Raw genomic sequence first — 28000 nt, 5'->3', positions numbered from 1 at the left:
TTTTTTTTTTTTTTTTCTTGGAGGGTAGGGAAGGGAGCAAGGGGTAAAAAACTTATCTGACCACATGAAACAAAGTATCTTCGCTTTTTTGAGAATTCGTAGTCACAAAGGGAAGCTCTAATATCTGTATATGAGGCAAAGAACAGGAATTTTTAAAAGCTTATGATACAGCCAGTGGAAAATCCTTAATGCCTATCTTTGTAGATACTGTGAAGGTGCTTGCTATTATTATTTTAAATATGCTATATATATTTAATACTGTGTTAACACCACTGTAGGGGAGTGAAGAATCAGGATGATAATAGCTAGAAAAATGCAGTGAGGAAAAGAGTCATCATATATAGATGCCCAGACATGCAGTAAAAACTAAGAATTCAACAGAAGTAGGAAATCAAGAGACTGAGACCACAGAATAAAACAGAAGCCCAAATTGCTCTCCTTGCCTCGTATCCACTCATCCCTTCCAAGATATTTTTGGGAAGGACAATGGGATAAGATCTGGAGCCATGATTATTTATATAATAAACCGTGAGAGAAAAAGGGAGGATCTGGGAACCCCTGACATGTGCTCACAGTGGTTGACCGAAACTGCTGTACTTTCTAGCGCACAGATGTTTAAAAGGGGGAGATTCTGCAACAGAGAGAAAGATGAGGAATTTAAATAAAATTGAGCTTCAGTTTCAGGAGGAAAAGAATAAGAGAAAGAGCAAAGAGAGCCTTTCTTGGAACTATCTAGCAAGGGAATCAGAATTATCTGTGAGAAGGAGAAGCTTAATCCCACTGACTACAACTCAAGAAAACTTTGATCACTTGTATCATCATAACTTCCCTGGACGAACTAGCAACATGAAGCTTCAAAAAGTCTTGATTTGGGAACACTGAGGAATACAGTTATATTCTACATTATTCCACAGACCAACTTACAGCTAGAGTAAATCCCATGAAAAGAGTAGGCTTTGACAGACTGGAAACTAAGAAGAAATCTAAGGGTATGTGAAGGATGAAAAGTAGCACACAGCATGTTACCCGTGAATCTGTGGGCAGAGGATGTATTATCAAAAGGTTATGAGGTTCCATAGCCATCTGGAAATGGAGAAAATAACTTCTGGACTAACTCAGTGTGACATTCCCATGTTGTTATAGCTGATCACACAAAAATGCAGAGGACATTTAGCTGATGAGCCAACCAAAATGAACTTTAGAAATAATGCAAACATAGAGCAAAATAAAGCATCTAGCCACCACGATTAATGTGGTGACAATAATGGAAACAATACTTATTCCGATTATCTTTATTATTACAATCTATTAGCATCCACTACATGCCAGATACTTTACAATTCATTTACAATAACCCTACACGACACGGTAACAATTAGTATGCCCATTTTTGAATAAGAGATGCAATGTTTTAATCAATATAAATGTTAACATGAATATATAAGTTATAGTATAATTTAGCCAAGACCTCCATAAACAAAACGGCTTCAAATTAATTCTAAGTTTTTAAGCTCTACGAATTGAGTCTTCCACTATATCTTGAGAATTCACTTGAATTCAAGCATAATAAGAACAATTATCTTATATCAGATAGCTATTACTACATTGTTTTAGGCATCATGCTTACAGAGGTGTGGGAGGAGACAGGGTGGGGGGAGAGAAACTGGAAAAGGTCCAGAGGAAAACATGAGTGATGAGGATGGAAATGGTAAATCATAAAGTATTTGGAACAGAGTTTGCTTAACTCAGGGAACACTAACCCAGTATCAGAGGATTTTCATAAAGGGTGATCACCATTCAAATTCTATATCCATGGAAAAATTGAATGAGAGAAGGTAAATTCAGAGAAAAGAATTTGCACGGGTGATGGTCTCTTAAAATGTTCTAATTGCCAAATGGCTGCCACATTAGGATTTTCAATTTAGGAAGACCTGATCTTAATAGGAAATGAAAGAGGATGAGTATATAAATGTACACAATTCCCCTCCCTTCATCCATGCAAAATGACTGTACAGACCTGTCCCTGAATATATGGAGTCTATTTTCTTACCCCTTGAATCTGGGTTGTCCATGCCATTTGCTTAGGTCAGTGGGACACTGGCACACATGATTCAGCAGACGTTTGAAAAACATTTGTGAATCAGAGGAGAACCAAGCATCTGCCAACTGCCAGACATGCGACTGAGGCCATACTAAATCATCTAGATCTGGTTACTCCACTAGTTAATCATGGACACATGAAAAAACTTGGTAGAGAAGGGCTGAGCTGGACCCAACCAGTAGAACCACCCATAGAACCCACAGAATTGAGAGCAGAACCAAAAGGTGGTTGTTTGAAGCCACTGGGTTTTAAAGTGGTTTGTTCAAAAACCACAAGTGAACATCCTTGGAATTACACCATGTGAGTTTGTGTAATTGTCGTGTCCTGGGTATTCATTAAACCTGTCTCTTGTGAATGAGAACATTAGTGACATAACACTTCAAATTAACATGAGACTAGAAATCTACAGAGGACATTCTATTAGCAAGGCCAGAAGGATAGTATTTCTGAACTTCTAGACTTCAAATGTTATAAAATTATATTTCTAGACAAGTTCATTATAACTTTAAATATATCTTATGCATGTAATTTTCACTGTTGTTAAGAATGAAATTTTTGCAAAAATGTGAAAAAATATAGGGACTAGCTAAATAGATGCCACGTCTGCTACATGAAGTAACTAATGAATTCTGTGGCCTGAGAGGATTTGTCCTCTACCTGTCTGACGAGAGAGAATTAGAATAAGTGTTCACAATACTCATTTATTTGAGAACTGGAATGTCTTTATAGACCATGCCATCTGACCCGATCGATGTACATGTGAAGAAGCTGAAATCAAGAGAAGAGGATGTGACTTGCCCAAGGTCACAGTGAGGTCCTAACTGAATCTGGACAACCAATCAGATCCTCTGATCCCCAATTCTGGGCCTTTTTTCTTGAGATCTCAACCAGTCCTGAGATTCCATGACTCTGTGACGCCATGGTTCTATAATTCCACAACAAGGCACAACAATGCTAGTGCTCCAGGCAGCCATGGTACAGGGGAAGAATATGATCTAGACGGAAACATCAGCCAAATCATTTTTTCACTTCAAAATCTCAACTACACCATCATGGATTCAAACGCTGCACACCATCCTGTGTTTCTGATATTTCCTCCAGAGATCACTGTTCCTGAATATCAGTCAACGGAACTTACAGGCACAACCTATGAGTCTAGCATGCCCTTTCCAGAAATGCTTACTAAAAGAATGAAAATCTTAGGGGTAAGTAAGATTTGCCATAATGTAACCTCCACTGAGAGTATGTTGATATGAAGCTAATGTTTGTTATCCTCCAAATTCATATTTGAAACCATAATCTCAATGTGATGGTATTTGAGGAGGTAATTAGTTCATGATGGTGGAGTCTTCATGAGGGGTTAGTACTCAGAAAGCTAGCTCTCCTTCCATTATATCAGGATACAACAGAAAAATTAGAACTCTGCAGCCTGGGAGAGGTCTTCACCAGAACCCAACCATGCTGGCAATTTGACCTCTGACTTCCAGACTCCAGAACTATGAGAAATAAATGTCTATTGTTTATAAGCCACTAGTCTATGCTACTTTGTTATATAAGCCTGAAATAAGATAGGGGCACGTGCTGAGGAGAGATGAAAAGAAATATACCCGCTGAGCAAGGCCAGGGATTGAACCCACATCCTCATGGATACTAGTTGGGTTCTTAACCCACTGAACCACAATGGGAACGCTGGTGGCACAATGTTTTAAGTAGGAGCCACTTTATTTCCATTAAATTAAAGAAGTGGGTATCACATTTCTCTATCAGTTACATAAAAGGTTCTGTGGAAAGGAAAATGTTAAATGAATAAGCCAAGATCCCTGGGCTCTTAAAAGTTACGAAGTAGGGAATTCCTTGTGTATCCTGGTTGTTGAGTTCTATAGTATTTATTTATTTATTCATTTATTTATTTTGGTCTTTTTTGTCTTCTAGGGCCACACCTGAGGCATATGGAGGTTCCCAGGATAGGGATCCAATCAGAACTGTAGCCGCTGGCCTATGCCACAGCCACAGAAACTTGGGATCTGAGCCATGTCCGTGACTACACCACAGCTCACGGCAATGCTGGATCTTTAACCCACTGACGGAGGCCAGGGATCGAACCTGCATCCTCATGGATGCTAGTCGGGTTCGCTAACTGCTGAGCCACGACAGAACTCCGAGTCCTATAGTTTTATATTTTCCCAATGAAAAATCAAAATTCAGTTTGATAACATGATATGGTATTACTATATGTGGGGCCTTTGCGGAAAATCCCCTTAATACTGTAAGTCTTCATCTATCCATCCAGCTATCCCTTCATTAATATTGATTATCTTTTATCTACCAATCCTCCTTTCTCAGGCAATGTGGGGATTCAGGTATGGTTGAGGCTATAATACCGCCCACAGCTTAGAAAAGATCCTCTTAATCCCCAGACTCCAAGAATGAAAAACAGAAAGAAATTAATTTTTTTTGGAAAAAAAGATGAGTAGAGAAAGATGGCTCCCTGACATGTAGAATGGGGTCATCAGTCTAAACTGTGTTAACAAATTATTTTGACAAATATGTATTAAACTATGTGCAAGAAACTATGTTAAACCCTATGGAAATGAATAAAATCTAGTTTTTCTCACTAAAGAGAATAAATAATTTAAAACTAATAAAATGAAAAGAGTTATAACTACACTTCCATGTAGCATCAACTAAATGCTGTTGCTGATGGGGCAGCAGGACCTAGAGGGTAAACAGTTACTTCAAGCTAAAAGGGATGAGACAACACAAGGGCAAAGCTGGACATTGAAGAAGTGATGGAATTTTAATGGGGGGGGGGAGAGCAGAATATTCTAGATGATGAAAGCACCATGGATAAAAGCCAATGACAGCATCACTCAGAAATGGCAAAGGAAAGCTGGGAGAAAACAAACTCAGCTTAAAACGTGTGAGAGGATTAAAAAATACAAAGTAAGAAATAAGAAATAATTGGGATGGATAAATAAACCTTAGTACATCCATTCAATGGAATATTATTTAGCACTAAAAAGAAATAGGCCATCAAGCCATGAAGGGCCAGGGAGGAAGAGAACACACACTCCTAAGTGAAGGAAGCCAGCCTATAAACGCTGCCAACTACATGACTCCGACTGCATAACATTCTGGAAAAGCCAAAATATAGAAATGATAAAGAGATCAGTGGTTTCCAGGAGATGAAGGGAGCTGGGATGAATAGACAGAAGACAGAGGGTTTTTAGGACAGGGAAACTATTCTGTACAATAATATAATGGCAGATACATGTCATTATATGTTTACCAAGCCCCCTAGAATACAACACAAAGAGTGAAGCCCAACGTAAACTACCAACTTCGGTTGATAAGGATGAGTCAGTGCTGTTTCCTCAACTGTAACAAATGTACGATCTGATGGGGGCTGTTGATAGTGGGGGAGGATGTGAAGAAAGGGGGCGGGGATACGTGGAAACCCCCTGTGGGTTGAGAAAGTGCCCTTTCCATTCAGTTTTTCTCTGAACCTAAAACTGCCTTTAAAAGTAAAGCTTATTAATTTAAATGAAATGGTAAATACGGTAAATGTTACGGTGTGTACATTTTACCACGATGTTAAGAAAGACAGTTAAAAAACCAAGCGGTGGAGGAAACAACCAGTAACATAATTTGGAGACCTAATGGCCAAGAATCTTATATCTCATCCTTACTTAGATCTTATCATGCATACAAGTAGTTTCCAAACTCTAAAATTAACAAAATAGCCTAAGGAGCTTTATAAAACATACACCAAGTCTCTAGGCCTCATTCCAGAACTACTGGAGGGCAATTCTGAGGGAGTTTGGCGGGGCGGGGCGGGGGCTAGAAACCATTTCTTAATACTTCTCTGAGTGAATCTGATGACCACGACACTTGGGAGCTATGTTTCAAACACTACAGAGAAAAGTAATCAGGTCGGAAATCTGTTTTGCAATCTCACTTAACTCTGATACAACACTGGAAGAGGGGAAAAAGAGGCCAGTGCAGAAAGGCCAGTTAGAAAACATTTTTAATAATTTAGGTGAATACATAGTAGCTACTGAGTTGAACCTACTCCTCAAACATCAGGCTTTCCCTTTGCAAAAGCAGCATTTGCTCTTGCATCGAGAAGCAGAAGCAAATGGGTGCCTGCTGTAAAAGCTCACTCTCAAGGGGAGAAGGGGAGTGGGTTATGTTCTCATTATCCAACTATTTTGAAACTTACCAACTGTGAGTCGAGAAAGGCCAGAAATATTTGTGCATAGGTACCTACATAGGAGAGGGACTCCGGCCGTATAAAACAGGTGTCCCAACACTGGCACAACAGCAAAAATGAAAGAAAAAAACCTGAATATTTATGATCCTGCAAGTAAAGAGAAGAGGAAAGCTTGGCTACTTTTTGATTGTTGGGGATCAAAGGACATGAGAAGATCAGATTAAGACCTCAAACCTGGGAGTTTCCACTGTGGCTCAGCAGGTTACAAACCCAGCTAGTATCCATGAGGATGTGGGTTTGATCCCTGGCCTTGCTCAGTGGATTAAGGATCCATGAGCTGTGGTACAGGTTGAAGAAGTGGCTCGGATCCCAGGTTCCTGTGGCTGTGGTATAGGCTGGCAGCTGCAGCTCTGATTGGACCCCTAGCCTGGGAACTTTCATATGCCACAAGCGCGGCCCTAAAAAGAAAAAACAAAAAACACCTCAAGCCTAAGAAAAAGGTGGTGCTAAACGCAAAGACGGAAAAGGGAGAAAGATGACAAGGTTTAAAGGAAGAAAGGTGAACTTGTTTCTGGACGCACTGAATACAAGGGGAAAGAGTGGAACATTCAAGGGAGGGTGTTCGATGAGAGCTAAAAATGTGTCTGGAATTGAGGATACTGATAACATTTACAGCTCACCTACTCAAAAGCTGCAGCTGTTATGGGAGTGATTGAGATCACTGTCTGAGAAGGTGGACTGAGAATGAATGAAGACGGAAGACACAGACTCATCACATCCTATACCTTCCCTTCTGCATGTTATTCTCATCATCCTTCCCCGGCATTTGTTCAAACCACTGCTTGGCGTTGTAGAGCATCACAAGTGTGGCATGGGGAAGAAAAAAACAAAACAGAATAAGATGCAGAAATAATGGGGAGTGCTCTGGGCCCCGGGATGTGATGATACCTCCACAGGCCCTCCAGACTGTCATCAGCAGGAGGGATTTCTGACAGTCTCACTTCTGCCTGAGGCCAGGCTGGTACAGTGGCTGAGAATTTTGTGTGTCTCAAACTTCATATGCTAAAGATATTGAGGGTTTTTCCCTTAGCTTTTCTGAGATGTAGCTGACATCCTGGCATATAACATTGTGAAAATTTAAGGTGTACGGTGTGTTGACTGGATGTACATATACACTGCAAAAGGTTTACCACAATGAGGTTAGTTATCATATTCTTCATCCCATATAATTAATGTTTTCATTATTATGGGAGTGGTAAGAACATTAAAGCTCGGCTCTCACAGCAACTTTCAAGTACACAGTAGGTACTGTTAACTGCAGTCATTATACTGAACCTTAGAGTCCCAGGACTCAGAATGGGGGACCGACATCTCCCCATTTCCCCAGCCCCTCGGTCCCTGGCAACCACCATTCTGTTTCTGTGAGTTCAAAGTTAAATACATTCAACATATAAAGGAGATCATATAGTATTTGACTTTTCTTTTGAGTTACTTCACTTAGCATAATGCCCACAAGGCCCATCCATGTTGTAAACAATAGGATTCCCTTCCCTCTTATCACTGAATAATAATTCATTGTCTACTAGTGGGTAAAGACAATACACACACACACACACATATACATATATGTATATGTATATAATATATATGTGCGTGTGTGTGTATTGTCTTTATCCATTCATGTGTCAGTAGACACTTAGGCTGTTTCCATGTCTTGCCTATTGTTAATAATGAGGCAATGAACATGAAGCACAGATTATCTCTTCCAGACAGTGAATGCATTTCCTTTGGATATATAACCAGCAGTGGAATTTCTGGATCACACGTTAGTACTATGTCCCATTTTTTAGGCATCTCTATACTATTTTCCATAGTGATACATCCCCATCAACAGTGCACAGGGGTCCCTCCTCTCCGCATCCTCACTAGCCTTTGCTAGCTTGTCTTTTTGATGACAGCCAGTCTAACAGCTGTGAGGCGATATCTCTTTATGGTTTTAATTTGCATTTCCCTGATGCCTAGAGACTTTAAGACACAGACCTCTCAGACACACGTGGAGATTGTCTTCCGTGAGTAGAGGGTAGGACGTAAGAGTTTGCAGCTCTAATTCCCAGGTGATCCTAATATTGACAATCCATGGGCTACATTTTCAGAAGTGCTGATTTAGACCATTTTATGTATTACCAACACAAGATAAAAAGATCAAGAAAATATCTGTAGGAGCTCCTGCTGTGCCTCAGTGAGTAGAGAACCCCACATAGTGTCTGTGAGGATGTGGGTTTGATCCTTGGCCTCTCTCAGTGGGTTAAGGATCTGGCATTGCTGCAAGGTGCAACATAGGTTGCAGATGCAGCTCAGATCTGGTGTTGCTGTGGCTGTGGCGGAGGCCTGCAGCTTCAGCTCCGATTCAACTGCTAGCCAAGGAACTTCCACATGCTGCAGGTGTGGCTGTAAAAAGTTTTTTTAAAAAGGAAAATATCTTTAGAAGCATCTACTATCACTGTAAAGAAGCTTCTACTATACTTTCCGTATTTATAAAAGGGGGTAATTGCCAAGTCCTTTTAACCAAAAAGAGATCTAAATTTTCAAAAAGGAAACCCACTATTTTGCTTTTTCCTCACCATGACGTTTTCCTCTATTTACAGACTATCCAGATCCTGTTTGGACTGATGAACTTTTCTTTTGGAATTGTTTTACTTTTCGCCTTTGAAAAACCATACCCAAGGTTCCCCTTTATATTTCTTTCAGGATATCCATTCTGGAGCTCTGTTCTGGTGAGTAGAGTCAGGCAAGTTCAATTTGAAGCTATGCCCACAGGGATATTAGGGAAATCTTAGTAATGAAATGAGCATTTGTATGATATACTTTGAAAAATGAAAATAAGATTAATTCCCCATTAATTCATCAGAGTTGCTTATATTCCATCATTGGGTCTTGAGATTTCCCTTGGGAATACTTCTTCAGGTCTTGACATTATTTGTCTATTCATTCATTCAAGATGACTTCCTACCTATCATAAGACAGATACACAGAGGAAGGCAATGAGAAGTCAAAGGTCATTAACATATGGGGCCTTATTATGGAACACAGTATAGAGGTTCCACAAAAAATTAAAAAATAGAACTACCATAAGACCCAACAATTTCACTTCTGGGAACACTTCCAAAGGAAATAAAACCGCACTGTCAAAGAGATATCTGCACCCCTATGTTCACAGCAGCATTATTTGCAACAGTCAAGACATGGAAACAACACAAGTGTCCATTAATGGATAAATGGATAAAGAAGTTGTGGGATGTGGGATGTGTGGGATGTGTGTGTGTATATACATATAATACAGTCCTATATGTGTGTGTGTGTGTGTGTGTGTGTGTATACAAAATGGAATATTGTTCAGCTTCATTCACTAAAAAATGAGGAAACCCTGCCAACTTGTGAAACTTGAGGGCATTATGCTAAGTGAAGTAAGTCAAACAGAGAAAGACAAGTACTGTATGATCTCATTTACACGTGGAATCTAAAAAAGAGATCAGATTTGTCATTATTGGAAGGATGTGAGGGAATCTGATGAAGGTGGTCAAAAGGCACAAACTTCCAGTTATTCCAGAAAGGAAACAGACAACATGATCACTATAGTTAACACTGCTATATGATATACAGGAAAATGTTTAAGAGAGTTGATCCTAAGAGTTCTCGTCACAAGGAATTTTTTTTTTTATCTATTTTTTGGGCCGCTCCCACAGCATATGGAGGTTCCCAGGCTAGGGGTTGAATCGGAGCTGTAGCCACCAGCCTACGCCAGAGCCACAGCAACACAGGATCCAAGCCGCGTCTGCAACCTACACCACAGCTCACGGCAACGCCAGATCATTAACCCACTGAGCAAGGGCAGGGACTGAACCTGCAACCTCATGGTTCCTAGTCGGATTCGTTAACCACTGCGCCACGATGGGAACTCCGGAATTTTTAATTTTTATTTAATTTTATTGCTTTTTAGGGCCGCACCTGTGGGCATGTGGAAGTTCCCAAGCTAGGGTTTTAATTAGAGCTGCATCTGCCAGCCTACACCACAGCCAAAGCAATGAGGGATCTGAGCTGCATCTGTGACCCACACCACAGTTCACAGCAATACCGGATCCTTAACCCACTGGGTGAGGCCAGGGACTGAACCCACATCCTCATGGATACTAGTCAGGCCTGTAACCTGCTAAGCCACACCAGGAACTCCATCTTATCATAAGGAATTTTTTTAAAAATTCTGCATTCTTGTTCCTTTTTGTTGTACCTATATGAGATAATGGATGGATGTTAACTAAACTTATTATGGTAATCATTCCACGATATACATAAGTCAAATCATTACACTGTACATCCTAAATTTATACAATGCTGTATGGCAATTATATCTCAGTAAAACTGGGGGAAACAAGGAAAGAAAGAAAAAGAATAATCCTTGGGCCCTTCCTTCAAATGGCTCTTAAATCTAGCAAGAAAGAAAACAGGCTAACAGGTCATTTCAAGGTACTTGATAAATGATATCACAGAGGTGCAGACAGTGCTTTACAAGCAGAGATGAAAGATCAATTTACTCTTTAGAGAAGTGAAGAAGCAGGGAAGACTTATCAGAAGCACTTACTTAATCACACTGACTAATCATTATTGTGGTCCCAGAGGATGCGCAACCTGCGGGGATTCAGGGGAAGGGCAGTCCCTGGTCTCAAGGTCTCTGTTGAGTAGAGTCATCAACTAGCATATGGCGAGAGGAGTGGCGATAAAGGACACACGAGCTGACTCTACTGGAAAGACAACTGCAAGACAGAGGGGAGGCTGTCCAGAGATATCCCAGCTTGACTGAGTTTTAAAGGATGAATCGTTAATTGGGTGAGGACACATACACAGGAAAGGACTGAGGGGTGGCTGGGTGAGGGGTGGGGCTATCTTGCACATGCCAAGGAGAAACGTGGGCTAGCAGCTTAAGGTATGGAAGGACATCTTCTATTCTGAGAACTCTGAGTTCAGCACAGAACGTGAGAGTGGAGGGATGAAGCGGAAGAAATACCAGTCCATGGGAACAGAAATTTTAAAACGGATATGCTAGAATCAGATTTGAAGTTTCTAGTAGACAATGATGCTACCACATACAACTTCCCTATGTGAAAATTAAAGGGATTTTTTTTTTCAGAATTACCAGCATATCAGCTGCAACTCTGTGTTCTCAAACAAACACACAAATTGCAAATGGGTATGAGGGAGATTCCATTTTTTACTTAATTTAATTTTATTTATTTACTTTGCTTTTTTTAAAGGGCTGTACCCATGGCATATGGAGGTTCCCAGGCTAGGGGTCTAATTGGAGCTACAGCTGCTGGCTTACACACCATAGCCACAGCAACGCCAGATCTGAGCCATGTCTGTGACCTACACCACAGCTCATGGCAACACCAGATCCTTAACCCACTGAGTGAGGCCAGGGATTGAACCCATACCTCATGGTTCCTAGTTGGATTCATTTCCGCTGCACCACAAGGGGAACATTTTACTTAATGTTATTGGAATAGAGTTGGCTTATAATGTTGTGTTAGTTTTAGGTGTACAGCAAAGTGATTCAGTTATACATACATCTGTTTCTATTTTGTAAATAAGTTCATTTGTATCATTTTTATTAGATTCCACATATAAGTGATATTACATGATATTTGTCTTTGTCTGACTTACTCCATTTAGTATGATAATCTCTAGGTCCAACCCTGTTGCTGCAAGTGGCATTATTTCATTCTTTTTTATGGCCGAGTAATATTCTATTGTATATATGTACCACATCTTCTTTATCCATTCCTCTGTCAATGGATATTTATGTTGCTTTCATGTCTTGGCTTTTGTAAATGGTACTGCAGTGAACACTGGGGTTGATGTATCTTTTCAAATTATGATATTGTCTGGATATACCCCCAGGAGTGAGATTGATGGAAAATATGCTAGTTCTACAGTTTTTTAAGGAACTTCCATACTGTTTGTTCTCCACAGTGGTTGTACCAATTCACATTCCCACAAATGGTCCCTCTTCCGGCATTTATTGTTTGTAGACTTTTTGATTGTGGCCATTCTGACTGGTATGAGGTGATACCTTGTTATAGTTATAGTGCACATCAAGAAATTACAAGAAATGTTTAACAAAGAGCTAGAAGATTTAAAGAACAAAGATGAACAATACAATAACTGAAATGAAAGATAAACTTGATTGTATTGATTGTAAACTGACTTGACGCCAGTTTGTCATGATATCAAAGCCAAGTCCACAGTACCTACAAAAGAAAGTCGAATGAGAAAACTAAAGCACAGTAAGATTAAAAACAATCTTCATGTTCAAATAAATAGATAAGACAAAAACAAATTTCTAGTCCAGTATTTTTACAACCATTTGTACACAATCATATAAGGCATCTCACCCTTCTCACTGCCCTGAGGATTGTGTGAACCGGGAAGGAGGGTATGTAAAAGAAAATGTGGCGAGGTCTATTCATGAGAATTCTTTAACATCACTAAGATATTTATTCTTTTTAACAGTTCATTAATTCTGGAGCCTTTCTAGTTGCACTGGAAAGAAAAACCACAGAAACTCTGGTGAGTGTATCATATGTCCCCTTTACTAAAAATGTATAACTTTGAAATAATTCATTCTGGCCTTGAAGATGAATTTGGAAAATCATTAAATCACCATAATTCCATGAACTGCCAAGTACTGACACTAATGCATGGCATTTGCTTCTTTTTTTTTTTCCCATGAATCATAAAACATTAGTGCCAGTAGAGTTTCCTAGGACATTCAGTTTAATTCTTAAACACTGAGGCATTGAATAAATGACTTGTTCAAGTTACTCAGACAAATGGTAAAATGGGTCTCAGAATTTCAGGAATTCCCTCATTTGTTCTTTCTGTATTTTTGGTGCCTACTAGATTCTGGACACCTGGAAGGCACTGGTTTGACTCATATAATAGCACACTGAATAGACAACCTAATTCAACCTTGTAAGCAGCATCTCACAATAAATAATACATGTTAATCAATACAAAATTTTAACTTACAAATTATAAGTAGAGCATTTTTACTTTTCTCAAAGAATCAAAGCTTATGAGATATTAATTTATAAACCAACAAATTATTTTTAGCAAAGAACATCTCTCTTGGGTTTAGAGTTTTAGGAGGAAGTAAAAATTACAAAGAAACACAATGTTTCATTAAACAGAGTCACAAAACAAAAATATAATTAGGTCGTGACTTTTACCAGAGCATCAAAATGCAAGGTAATGTGGCTACTCCCTAAGAACCTCTTTTGTCTAGGGTGCACCCCTCCTCCAATTTAAATGGGAGCTCACTTATGCAGTTTGAGGGGGATGGAAGGGTTATAAAAGTTCACTGGAAAGTTCCCATCGTGGCACAGTGGAAACGAATCTGACTACACACCAACCATGAGGTTTCGGGTTTGATCCCTGGCCTCGCTCAGTGAGTTAAGGATCCGGCATTGCGGTGGGCTATGGTGCAGGTCACAGATGCAGCTTGGATCCCGCGTTGCTGTGGCTGTGGTGTAGGCTGGCAGCTGTAGCTCCGATTCGACCCCTAGCCTGGGAACCTCCACATGCTGCGGGTGCGGCCCTAAAAACACAAAAGACAAAAAAAAAAAGAAAAAAAATCACTGGATCCTCTCATTTCTGTGGATGAGGACCTGAAGCCAAAAGAGGTAAAGTGACTCACAGAAGATTACACAGCTGCTTTGAGGCATCGTGAAGCTGTGACTAAAACCCTGCTCTCCAGTCTCCCCACCCATTGCTTTGGACTGGGCTGGGCATGAGTCATGGCCTTACATTCTCACTCTCTTTCAGATGATGCTGAGCAGAACAATGAACTCTCTTAGTGCCCTGGCAGCAACAGCTGGAATTGTTCTCCTCGTATTCGGTTTCATTCTAGACCAAAACTTCTTTTGCGGCTATTCTGAAGAAATTAGTCAGTGTCAGTCTGTTAACACCCTGTTCACTGTAAGTATGCTGCATTTTTAGGGTGAGGAGTGATGGGTTTCGTTATAAAGACTTGTTAGCCCTCAGTCAGCAGCATCCAAATAATGCTGCAGACATATGTCTTTACTTTTATTCACATTTATAGAAATCACAGTATCGCACATTTTGGAATAGAAAAATAAGCACATTTTAAGTCCCGCCTATAGGAAGTCACCAAAGAGTAGAGGAGATAAAATATGCATACTGGTGAATACAGTCCAAAAGATGAAGTGATATATTAAAAGAAAAATACAGGTACAGCAGTATGGTAATAGTTCACAGTCCTAGATGTACATTGGAATCATGTGTGGAATATCTTTTGGTTTTGGTTTTAACATTTAGATGGGACTTCTGATAAAACATGTTAGACTGAAAGCAGTATTTATTTCTGCTCTTTCCAAAAATGCCACAAAAATTACTGTAAAGGAATACAAAAAAATATATAAATCTACATGGAAAGAAAAAAATAGTCAATGAGACCCATCAAAAATTGCTGAGAAAGCTGGAAACTAATCACCTGAGGAAAGGGGGTCCTAATAGAAGTGATATTTTACACAGTACATTCAAAGAAACTCAGTATCTGGATGGATCAGGACCATGAAAACCAGGGCAGAAGAGAAGAAAATAGAGAAACTGATTCTGGGAATTGTAAATTGAGCTATTTGGATCAACCCTTCTCTGAAAACAAAAGAAAATGCTATATTAAAAAGAATTTAACACTTTAAAAGCAATGGAGATCATTCTTTACATGAATGCCTAACCTAAAATCTGTCAATGTAATGCTAAAGAGCAACGAAGCTGCTTAGACCTTGAGGCCATTTGGAATCTGATTCCCAGCCTAAGTGCAGTAAAGGAAGAGGAAGGCACAGCCCAGAGTCCACTCAGGTAGGAAGACTTTGAAACAGACCTTCCCCACATTGACCTGGGTCCTTGATAGATGACTACACGCTTCAGATAAGGGCAAAAAAGGCATACAAAGTATGCTGCCCCATAACAGCAAAGAAAACTTACTGAACAGAGTGAAAAAGAAATTGTGCTTGAGGAATTGTGGCCCCTTCCCAGATTCCCTGATAACCTCCTCCCATCCTCCACCTCCACTGGGATGTTATCCTTTGATTAAAATAAATTGAGTCGTTCCTACACTTGGGTGGGAATTTGAATTGGTGCAACCATTATGGAAAATAGTAAGGAGCTTCCTCAAAAAGCTAAAAATAAAGTTGCCATATGATGTTGCAATCCCACTCCTCGGCATCTATCAGGACAAATCTATAACTCAAAAAATACATGCACCCCAGTGTTCATTGCAGCACTATTTACAATAGCCAAGGCATGAAAACAACCTGAGTGTCCATGGACAAAGGCATGGATAGAGAAGACATGGTACATATATACAATGGAATATTACTCAGCCATAAGAAGAATGAAATAATCCCACTTGCAGCAACTTGGACCTAGAGATTATCATACTAAGTGAATTAACTCAGAAAGAGAGAGACAAATACCACACGATATCACTCACCTGAGGAATCTAAAATACGACATAAATGAACTTATACAAAACAGGAACAGTCTCAAACACACAGAGAACAGACTTTTGGCTGCCAAAGGGGAGGGGTACTGGAGGAGGGATGGATTAGGAGTTTGGTATTAGCAGATGAAAACTGTGATATACAGAATGGATAAAAAACAAAGTCCTGCTGCATAGCACAGTACATAGTCAATATTCAGTGATAAATCATAATGGAAAAGGATAATTTTAAAAGAATATATATATATATATATGTATCTGAGTGACTTTGCTGTACAGCAGAAATCAACACATTGCAAATCAACTATACTTCAAGAAAAAAATAAATTGAAAAATTCAAACTCAAAAAAATAAACTGGGTGAACCAAGAATGCTCAAGCCTGAATTTGGCCTTGATATTTGGTGCACTGAGCACCTGACAAAAGCAAAATCAAAGGCTATTTGGGGGGAATAATATCCAATAGTCTTACAAAACTCCTACCAAACTGGTACCATATTTGATATTACATACTAGATAGATCAGAATGAATCATATTTCATGGAGAAAATGAATACAAAAGTAAGATTCAGAGATATAAAACATAGAGGGAAAAAAGTCTAATATAAACTTTATTAGAATTATTTACAGAGGGAAGAGGAGAGAGAAATTATGATAGATTTTTAGACCAGTGAAAAGCATTAGCCCATATAATTAAGAGCTCCAGTGAATCTCAGACACCTCAATACATTACAATGAAAATCCAGAAAAGATAAAAGTTTAAAGCAACCAGTGAAAAAAAAAAGATTATCTTCATAAAAACAGCCAGTGAGAACATTTATCTCAAGAGAGATAATAACTGGAAGTAAGTATTACAGGAGCCTCAAAGGTATTAGTCTGTCCTTATGTTCAAAATAAACTGTCTAAATTCAAATTATTTCAACATTTTCTAATTCAGACCCATAAAATTCTTCACAGACTCATGTACTTCAAAGATAAGACTGCTGTTGTAGTTTATAGAAAATGACTCATCTCTACCTGGATCACCCTTTGACTAACTTCATCGTTGAGACTCTATATATTCTCTACATTCATTTTTTTTTCAAGATACAGTGGAGACTTAAACCTCAGAAAATGTGGTAAATGCAGTTTATACGATCAACAGATTTTCCTGGGAGCCTTTGAATGAAGGTTTCGACAGAAAAAGACAGTGTTCAACATACTTTTTAAACTTTTAAATATCTAAGTATACAGTTTGATGAGTTTTCATAAACTGAACACATGTCTGTACATCAAGTTACTGTTTTTCTTTTCCCCTTTCTATAATGTAGTTTTTGGAATGAAATCACGATGAGCAACCAACAGTTAAGTAGGGAGTTAGGCTCCAACTCCTTGAGGACAGAGTATCTACATAAATTATCTGAAATTCTTCTAAATAGGAGATTTGTCTGTTATTCTTCTACTCACTGATGCATTCAATTACTTATTTACATCAGTATAGGTTTATGGGTATTTTTTTATACCTTGGGTTATCATCTAAAACTACACTGTTGTGCAAGTTGTTCAGTGTTACCATTGATTAGGAAGTCTTTCGGTTGTCTCCTGTGACTCTCTGATATACCCCTATACATGGGGGGTTGTTTGTTTTAGCATTTCCATACTTTCTGGCACAATGAGACATTTCAGGCTCCATTTGTATATCCCCGGCCTCAGGCCTAGAATACGGCAATTCTCCAAGGAGCCCTGGTTCCTTCTCTTGGAGAATCATACTAGCAAACAAAATACATGCACCAAGTATACTTGGGGCTACTGGAGCATCATTGCTTTGCAGGCCCTCTCTGACAGAGCAAGGAAATATATGTGAGTGTACTAACCCACGTCTATACGTACATCTATACATATCTCTTTATGTATACATCACTGTCTACATTAGTCTGGACATGAGTTTCATAGTGATGTCTACAAGACTACCTGACCCACCAAAGCCTCCCCAGCTGACTATCTGTAATCCCCCCTCACCTCCACAGTGAGAAGCCTGACTCTCACCATCTTCCACCCATTTACTTTTCAATTACAGTTTATACTAATATAGTGGTGCCAGAACTGTTAAGTGATTATCTTCGTGGAACACAACTTAAAAGTAGGAAGTAGTTAAATCTAACTTATCATCTAAATAACTGATTAACTGATATATAAGTTATATTTAATTGACAGCTCCATGGGATAGCAGTCAAATATAAACTTAGCAGTTGGAGTTCCTGTCATGGCTCAGCAGGTTGGGAATCTGACTAGTTATCCATGAGGATGCATGTTTGATCCCTGGCCTCGCTCAGTGGTTAAGGATCCCGCATTGCCATGAGCTGTGGTATAGGCTGCAGATGCGGCTCAGATCCTGCATTGCAGTGTCTGTGATATAGGCTGGCAGCTGCAGCTCCGATCTGACCGCTAGCCTAGGAACTTCCATATGCTGTGGGTGGTTGCGCCCCTAAAAAAAAAAAAAAAAAAAAAAAAAAAAAAGTAAACTGAACAGTTAAACAAAACTTACCATATATAGTCTAAATACCGCCTGTCAGTAAATACAGCTGACAACTCCTTAGGAAGTTGTGCTTATGACAGTTCCATTTGAATTTATTCTTACAGATTCCAAAGTAACTTCAATAAGTACCTTTCTCCACTGTCAATCCTCTGCAGTGAGTTTATTTCATGTATTTGTAATGCAGTTGGACTACTCTGCCATGGTCCACTTCACATTCTGGCCTGCCTTAGTCACCTAAAAGATTTTTAAAATTTACATACTGGGAGTTCCCATCATGGCGCAGTGGAAATGAATCCAACTAGGAACCATGAGGACGTGGGTTCCATCCCTGGCCTCATTCAGTGGTTAAGGATCTGGTGTGGCCGTGAGCTGTGGTGTAGGTCACAGACGCAGCTCAGATCCTGCGTTGCTGTGGCTGTGGTGTAGGCTGGCAGCTGTAGCTCCGATTATACCACTAGCCTGGGAACATCCATGTGCTGCAGGTGCAGCCCTAAAAAGACAAAAAATAAAATAAAATAAAATTTACATACTTGAAGGTTAACTCCTAGTGACACAGAACTTCTTAATTTCAATGATGTCCAATTTATTTTTTTCTTTTCTTGCTTGAGTTTCTGATGAGGTGTCTAAGAAATCATTGCCTAACCCAAAGTCATGAGGATGTATTCTTATATTTTCTTCAAAGAGTTTTATTACTTTAGCTCTTTTTTTTTTGTGTCTTTTTGCTATTTCTTTGGGCCGCTCCCGCGGCATATGGAGGTTCCCAGGCTAGGGGTCTAATCGGAGCTGTAGCCACTGGCCTACGCCAGAGCCACAGCAACGCAGTATCCGAGCCGCGTCTGCAACCTACACCACAGCTCACGGCAACGCCGGATCGTTAACCCACTGAGCAAGGGCAGGGACCGAACCCGCAACCTCATGGTTCCTAGTCAGATTCGCCAACCACTGCGCCACGACGGGAACTCCTACTTTAGCTCTTGCATTTAACTATATGATCCATTTTGAGATAATTTTTGTGTATGGTGTGAGGAAAGGATCCAACTTCATTGTTTTGCATATTGGCCAAATATTCCATTTATTGAAAAGATCTTGGGTTTTATACCTGTGTTATTTCCATGGCACACTTGATGAAAATAAACTGAGCATAAATGTAAAGGTTTAGTTTGGACTCTATTCTGCTGATCTATAATGTCTATCCTTGTGCCAGAACCATTCTGTCTTGATTATAGTACTTTATAATAAGTTTTGAAAATGGGGTGTGCAAGTTCCCCAAATTTGTTCTGCGTTTTTAGAACAGTTTTGGCTGTCGTGGGTCCTTGCAATATGAATTTTAGGCTCATCTAGTCAATTTCTGGGGGAAATAAAGGCAACTACGATTTTTATAGGTATTGTATTGAATCTGTAGGCCAGTTATGAGGAATATTAACACACTAACACACTAAATTGTTTGATCCATGGCCCTCTTTGTTTTCTTAGTTCTTTAATTTCCTTCAACAATGTCTTAATAGTTTTTAGACACTTTTATCTGTTTTTAAATGTATTCCTATCTTATTCTTTTTTATGCTATTATAAGTGGAATTATTTTTTGCAATATTCATTGCTGGTGTTTTGAAATACAGTTGATGTTTATATTAATATATTCTACAATCTTGCTCTCATTTATCATTTCTAATAGTTTTTAGAGGTTTCCTTAGGATTTTCTAAATACAACGTCATAATATATGAAAATTGAGATGGTTTTACTTGTCTTCCAATGTGGATGTTTTTATTTCTTTTTCTGCTTAACTGCCCTTGGCTAGAACATCCAGCACAGTGTTGAAGAGCATGAGTTCCTGTCATGGCTCAGTGGTTAATGAACCTAACAAGCATCCATGAGGACATGGGTTTGATCCCTGGCCTCGTTCAGTGGTTAAGGATCTGGTGTGGCTGTGGGCTGTGGTGTAGGTCACAGACACGACACAGATACCGCACTGCTGTGGCTGTGGTGTAGACTGGCAGCTGTATCTCCCATTTGACCCCTAGCCTGGGAACCTCCATATTCCGCAGGCACAGCCCTAAAAAGACCAAAAAACAAACAAACAAAAAAGTTACAAGAGCAGACAGCCTTATCTTTTTTCCTGTACTTAGGAGGAAAGCATCTAATTTTTTACCATTAAGGATGATGTTGGCAGAGGACATTTTTAGATGTCCTTTATCAGGTTGAGAAAGTTCTTTTCTCTTCCTAGCTTGTTTAACATTTTTATAATGATTGTTGAATTTACTCAAATGCTTTTTATGTACTGATTGAGATGATCATGTGTTTTTGCCCTTCATTCTATGGATATGGTGTATTTCATTGATTTATTTTTTTATCTTACATCAACCTTACATCCCCAGGATAAATCCTACTTGGTCATGGTGCATAATCCTTTTTAAATATTGCTGGATTTGGTTTCCTTGAATTTTGTTAAAGATTTTTGCTTCTATATTTACAAAAGATGTTAATCTACAGTTGTCTTTTTTTGTGATGTCTTTGACTCTTGTATCTGGTTAAAACTGGCCTTATGAAATGAGCTGGGAAATACTCTTTCCTCATACACTTTTTGGGAAATTTTAGGAAGTAATAATATTAAATTTTCTATAAATATTTGGAAGAATTCACTGGTGAAGTCATATGGACTTGGGCTTTTCTTTGTGAGAAGTTATAAAATTACTTGCTATGGGGATATTATGATTTTTCTTCTTGAGTTAGTCTTAATAGTTGGTGTCTTTCTAGGAGTTTGCCCCTTAATTGCTGCCATGAGTGAATGAAGAAATATGACAACACGAATTTTCACAGAAAATTGGTAATACTGTGTTTGAAGGCTTGTCTGTCAATAATCACAAGGATCCAGTGGAATAAGTACTGAATGAGTCAAAGGGCCAGGACCATAATGGTGAGGGGTCTGGCTAGACATCTCTGGGGCCTCTATGGCTGTTCAGGCAACTTCAAAGACCACTAGGGAATCTATGTCAATTAAAAGCGGAATTTATCAAATTTGCTAATCCAGGGAGAGCACAGAGTCTCAGATTCAACAGGAAAGGATATTAATAGGGTTTCCTCAGCTGGAGTTAGTCATAAGGTAGTTTTAGGAGAGAGTAACAGTAGTCTAGGAAGGAACTGGTTAGATTTGCAAACTAGAAGAGTCGTGGGGACAGTCAAAGGTCTTATTTTTGGAAATAAGATTACCGATTACATGAATTAACATAAGATTACCGTTAAAACAGTTCTCTGTGGTCTTATCTTGAATAATAACAAGGATCTGAAAAACCTTATGTTAAAACCTTGAACTTAGAGAGCAATCTGGCATGCTATGCTTTGATGCACTTTATCAATTTGCTGAGTTATTTGAAAAACCATGATTCCTTTGCATTTCTCAACTGTCAGTAATCATAACTAAAATAATAAAGACTAAAAAAATTAAAAAAAGGAAAAAGTGGAAGGAATTGGACTGACAGTTAATTTCTCAAAAGCAACAACGAAAGCTAGAAGATTGTAGAAAAATGTCTTCAATGTGCTGATAAAGTAACTGCCAACCAACAACCTATTGTTTCCCATTAAAATATCTTTCAAGAATAAAAGTGAAATGAAGGATTTTCAGATACAAAAATTGAGTTTGCCTCCTGTAGACCCGATGAACTCCAAGTAGATAGAAAATGATGGTACAATGAGATGCAACAAGGAATGAAGAACAAAGGATGGGATAAATATGTGTACACATACATGTGAATACTGCTTGTATAATGCAGTAATAATAATAATATATAGTATGATTAAAAAATATTTAAAATGCCTGACAACATTAACTACAAGTAGAAAAGGGAGTAAATGGTGTTTTTGTTATTTGTGTTTGCTAAGGGTTTCAATTTTACCTGAGAAGAGCATAAAGGTTTGAAGAACTTTAGACTCTATATTTTAATGCTTATATACCAAAAGTGAGAAAACAGAGCTAATAGATATAGTTAGTCTACTCTACCCAACAACAGAATATACATTTTTATAGCACATTCCAACAAAAATTACTATATATTGGTAAATAAAACAATTACAAATTAATACTGAAGATTGAAGTCATACAGTCTATTTCCTATGCAATAAAACCAGAGCAGTTAGAAGGAAAGAAAGAAAGGAAAAGGAAAGGAAAGGAGGGAGAGGAGGAGGAAGGAAGGGAAGAAGGAAGGAAAGGAAAAAAGGGAAGGAAGAAAAGGAGAAGGGGGGAGGGAGAGAGGAAGGAAGAAGCATCTAGATCAGAGAAGTAAAACTGTATGTTTGTAGATGATATGATATTATATATAGAAAACCCTAAATACTCCACAAAAAAATTGTTAAAACTAATAAACAAATTCAGTAAATTTGCAAGGTACAAAATCAATAAACAAAAATCAGTTGCATTGCTATATGATCAACAATGAACTATTAGAAAGAAAAATTAAGGAAACAATCTCATTTAAAAATGCATTAAAAAGATAAAATATACAGGGATAAATTTAACCAAGGAAGTAAAAAACTGGCACACTGAAAACTATGACACTGATTAAAGAAATTGAAGAAGACACAAAGAAATAGAAAGATAACCCCTATGCGTGGATTAGAAGAATTAATATCCTTACAATGTCCATACTACCCAAAGCAATCTACAGAGTCAATGCAATCCTTACCAGAATTCCAATGGCATTTTTCACAAATATAGAATAAAAAGATCCTTAAATTTGTATGAACCCACCAATAGCCAAATCAATCTTGAGAAAGAATAAAGCTGAAGGCAACACACTTCCTGTTTTCAAACCATATTACAAATCCATAGTCATCAAAACAGTATGGTATCAGTATAAAAACAGACACATGGATCCGTGGAACAGAAAAGAATGCCCAAAAATAAATCCATGCATATATGGTCAATTAATTTATGACAAAGGATCCAAGAATATACAGTGGGGAAGGAACAGTCTTTTCAACAAAGGATGTTGTGAAAAAAAAAAAAACAAAAACAGCCTCATGCAAAAAAATAAAACTGTGCTATAAAAAAAAAACAAAAACAGCCTCATGCAAAAAAATAAAACTGGACCACTATCTTAACACCATACACAAAAATAAATTTGATATAGATTAAAAATTTGAATATAAAACCTAAATACATGAAATTCCTAAAGGAAAACACTGGTGGTAAGCTCTTTGGCATTTTTCTTGGCAATGATTTTTTTGGATTTGACATCAAAAGCAAAGGCAACAGAAGCAAAAATAAATAAGCAGTACTATATCAAACTAAAAAGCTTCTGCACAGCAAAGAAAACCATGAACAAAATAAAAAGTCAACCTATGGAATAGGAGAAAATATTTGCAAATAATATATCTGATATAGAATGAATATCCAAAAAATATAAATAAATCATGTAACTCAATAGCAAAAAAAATCCAATTAAAAAATGGGCAGAGGATCTGAATAGACATTTTTTTCCAAAGAGGATATACATATGGCCAATAGGTACATGAAAAGATGCTCAACATCACGAATCACCAGGAAAATGCAAATCAAAACCACAATGAGATATCATCTCACAGCTGTCAGAATGGCTATTATCAAAAAGATAAGAAATAACAAACACTGGCCAGAATGTGAAGAAAAGGGAACACTTGCGCACTGTTAGCAGGAATGTAAATTAGTGCAACCACTACTGGAAGAGCATGGAGGTTGCTAAAAATATCAAAACTACCATATGATCTAGCAAGTCCACTCTGACATTTATCCAAAATGAACTAAAACACTAACTCAAAAAGATAACGTGTACCCTGATGTTCACTGCAGCATTATTTACAATAGCAAGACATGGAAACAACCTAACTGTCCATTGATAGATGAATGGAAAAAGAAAATATGGTGTGTGTGTGTGTGTCTGTGTGTGTGTGTCTGTGTGTGTGTGTACACACATATGCAATGGAATATTATTCAACCATGAGAAAGAAGGAAATCCTACCACTTGCAACAACATGAATGGACCTTGAGAACTTTATGCTAAGTGAGGTAAGTCAGACACTGAAAGACAAATACTGTATGATATCACTTATATGTGGAATCTAAAAAAGCCAAATTCATAGAAACAGAGTACAATGGTAGTTGCCATGGGCTTGAGGGTGGGGGATTTGGAAGACCCTGGTCAAAGGGCATAAACCTGCCCTTAGAAGATGAGTAAGTTCTGGAGACCTAGAGCACAGCATAGTGATTACTGTTAACAGTACCATATTACACACTTCCTTGTTGCTAGGAGATTAGCTCCCAAATATTCTCATCACACAAAAATATGACAACGATGGAACATGATAGAAGTGTTCGCCAATGAACATGACGGTGGTAACGATACTGTAACATATAAATATATCAAATCAACAGCTTGTACATCTTCAACTTACACAACATGTCAATTACATCTCCATTTTTAAGAAAGAAGTGAAAACGCAAGGCACAGAATGGGAAATAATCTCTCCAATACATGCATCTGACCGAATATAATAAGCACTCCTGAAAATCAACAAGAAGGCCAAAAGATAAATAAGACTTGAACAAGCACTTCCCAAAGAAAGATATATCAATAGCTAGTGAGCATGTTAAGTATGTATTCAACTTTATTACTTCCCAAAGAAAGCCATGAAAATTAACATGAGCTGTGAGCTGTGGTGTAGGTCGTAGAGGCTGCTCAGATCTGGGGTTGCTGTGGCTGTGGCATAGGCCGGGAGCTGCAGCTCCAATTTGACCCCTAGCCTGGGAACGTCCACATGCCATAGGTGTGGCCCTAAAAAGCAAAAGAAAAAAGAAAAGAAAATAAAAAATTACTACATTACTACATGCACACCAGAAGGACTTTCATTAAAAGGACTGGCAAAACCAAGTGTTGGCGGGAACATAAAGCATCTGGAATTCTTATACATTTTTGGTGGGAATATAAAATGGCTTAACCTCCTTGGAAAACTTTGTTAAAAGCCATCTTGTAGCTTTTAACAAAGTTAAGCATGGACCTATTCTATTCTCAGCAATATATATGAGATTGCTCTTGGGAAATCTCTTCATAACAATTAAAAGCTTGAAACAATTCAAATGTCTATCAGCAATGGAGGGGCTGAACAAACTATGACTATTCAAACAATAGAATACTGATGCGTGTAGCAACACAGATGAAATTCAATTCATTATAATGGACAAATTCAGATACAAAATTAATAGGGAAACTTAATACATGGTGTTAGAAATCAAAATAGTGGTTCTCTCTGGAAGGGAAATCGGAAGGGACGCTAGAGAACTTACTGGGATGGTGGATATATATATATGATATATCTGATCTAGAAAGTAAAAAAAGGGGGGTCAATTGTATGGTAAAGGAATTGGAAGAATATTTTTAAAGCAGATAACAGCAAGCTTTTAATGTTTTTATACACAAAGAGAAAATATAAGTCACAAAAAGTCAAGAACGTAATAAAAAACAAAGATTCTGAGGAAGCGACTTACAAAAATGCAAATGTAGCACCCAAACACACTTAAGAGTGATGCTCAAATTCACTAGTAGTCAGGGAAGTGCCAGTTATATTAACAATGGTCTAAGATTTACATTTACTAGATTGGCAAAAATGAATGAGTCATAAAAATTATCATGGGCAGGCAAATGGGGAAAAGGATGCTTTTGTTCCTCAGGGGTAGAAATGTGAAATGTTGCTACCACTTTGGAAAGCAAGGCGACATTCACTTGTGTGAAAGATAACGTACCTTTAACCCCCATAGCTCTCCCCACAGCAATTCAGCTGCCTTATATAAGGGTATGTGTGTAAGAACGCTTACTGCAGCATTATTCAGAGTGGTAAAAACAAAAAGCAGAAAAGAAAAGGGGAAAGAGGAAATAAAGTATTTCCTGGCACTGGAGAATAAGTGAATTATGGTTAACTACACCAAGAGATACCATGTGACTCTGACATAAATATTTTTTCAGCTTATAGTTAAAACACTGCAGACAAATAGGGTGGTAGCAGAATGTTTATCTAGCAAAACGCTTGTGTGTCCAGCTTCTGGGCTACTAACAAGATGTACAGTCCTGTATGTGCTTAGTTGCCAAAATACAAAATAATTTAAAGGTCTTTAACAGTGACAAAGAACACAAGAAGTTACCATTAGCCTTTTTTATGTGTCTTTTTCTGCATGTTCCTCTTTTTCTGAGCCTGCAGTTTTCTTTTTCCCCATTTTTCTCTCTTTTTCTGTTTTAGCTTTTTCACGTTTCTTAACCTTCTTTCTCCTTCAACAGGCCACTCACTTTATTATTTTTATCATATGTATACATTTGTGAAATGGAGCATTTCTTACATATAATTTAGAAAGTGGATGGTGCTGTATGACCGTCTCTGAGAAAGCAGTCCTGTACTGTGCTATGCTGTGACGTGTGTGCTAAAAAATGGACAGATGCTCTCATGAGCCTCTATGAATTTGCTTCCTAAGCCTCAAATCTCCTTGAGACTCCTGGGATAACTTTCTCTCCCTGGGAACTGCTACCTCAGTGCATCAGAAAACCATTATTGTATAAATACCATGACTCTTATTTTTCTTCTTCTGTTACAGGGAATTTTGATTATGTTGATGGCCTTCAGCATTATTGAATTACTCATTGCCCTGTCTTTCTCAATTTTGAGGGGACCCATTCACTGCAATGACCGTGAGGAATGCTGTTGACTAGCACTGCGAGAATAAAGATGTGTTATAATGGTGTTGAGAGATGAATTCCACTTGTGAGGAAAAGCCAAAGGAACATCGAATATTAAGGCTGGCAACTCCTTGAAGCAAAGGGGAGTGACTCAAGAGAAGGGGGGTGTGGGGACATATTGGCTGATAAACCACATCCTGCCTTTTTGCAGTGCCAGCTCCTCTCCTCAAATCACATGGTCGCTTTGGTGTTACCTCCTCTGTTAGTTAGGCATTCACTGGACAAAAGGACACTCAGGTAGGGTTGGCTGTCACTGTACATACAGAGAAATGAACCAAAGCCCAGAGTATCTGAGACCAGGTCCTGCCGATTTCCCCAAAAGACTCTACGTGGGGGCTCCTGTTCCCCCGTTGTGGTTAAAGATGAGTTGGCTGGAAGAATGGCTTGACCCACAAATTTTACATTGATCAGTGTTAGCCACTTATAACAACTGGAAGAATCATAATAATGTGGGTTAATATTGGTGGAAGCCACTATAAGGCTCCAGGCACCACGCTAAGTGTTTTGGGTGTATTACACATTTAAATCTCACAAAAATCTAAGAAGCAAATGTTATGATTATACTCATTTTTCAGACAATGAAGTTGAAGCACAGAGAGGGTACATAACGTACCCAAGGTCACAAAGTTTGCAATGTCAAAGGCATGGTATTAAAAGGCAGTATGGCTCCTGATCCCCAGGTTTTCTCTGTACCAACATACCAATGCCTCTTAAACTCTCAGCCTCAGAATCCCTTTACACTCTGAAAAATTATTCAAAACTCCTTACAAATTGATACAATTAACATTTTTATTAAAATAACTAAACTTTCCAAAATAAAAAATTAATTTAGCATGGAGAGTGGCACT

At 38.3% G+C, this 28000-nt stretch overlaps 1 protein-coding gene and 1 long non-coding RNA gene across 2 annotated transcripts in view; one reads left to right on the top strand and one right to left on the bottom strand.

Annotated features, from left to right (window-relative positions):
* MS4A5 (membrane spanning 4-domains A5) lies at nucleotides 1–27990 on the top strand. Its single transcript, XM_003353839.5, has 5 exons — nucleotides 1–3306; nucleotides 8960–9088; nucleotides 12879–12935; nucleotides 14193–14345; nucleotides 27011–27990. Exons 1-5 carry the CDS (start codon nucleotides 3154–3156, stop codon nucleotides 27119–27121), a joined length of 603 nt encoding a protein of 200 aa, XP_003353887.1. The 5' UTR covers nucleotides 1–3153; the 3' UTR covers nucleotides 27122–27990.
* LOC146405096 (uncharacterized) overlaps nucleotides 1–28000 on the bottom strand; it is a 142123-nt gene that overhangs the window by 48762 nt on the left and 65361 nt on the right. The window lies entirely within an intron of this gene.

The sequence above is a fragment of the Sus scrofa genome, chromosome 2 (assembly GCF_054392235.1).
Source record: "Sus scrofa isolate SSC_HxYL_T2T_F1_AM1 chromosome 2, Sscrofa_HxYL_maternal_Yorkshire_Landrace_v2.0, whole genome shotgun sequence".
NCBI lineage: Eukaryota > Metazoa > Chordata > Mammalia > Artiodactyla > Suidae > Sus > Sus scrofa.
The sequence above is the reverse complement of the archived record's forward strand: the minus strand, read 5'-3'. Positions and strand labels throughout refer to the sequence as shown.

Bases quoted from the DNA above. Each gene is read 5' to 3' on its own strand.
- MS4A5 (XM_003353839.5), top strand. From the start codon at position 3,154: ATGGATTCAAACGCTGCACACCATCCTGTGTTTCTGATATTTCCTCCA. The intron at 3,307-8,959 runs GTAAGTAAGATT...CTCTATTTACAG, and splicing joins AAAGAATGAAAATCTTAGGG to ACTATCCAGATCCTGTTTGG. The intron at 14,346-27,010 runs GTAAGTATGCTG...CTTCTGTTACAG, and splicing joins CTGTTAACACCCTGTTCACT to GGAATTTTGATTATGTTGAT.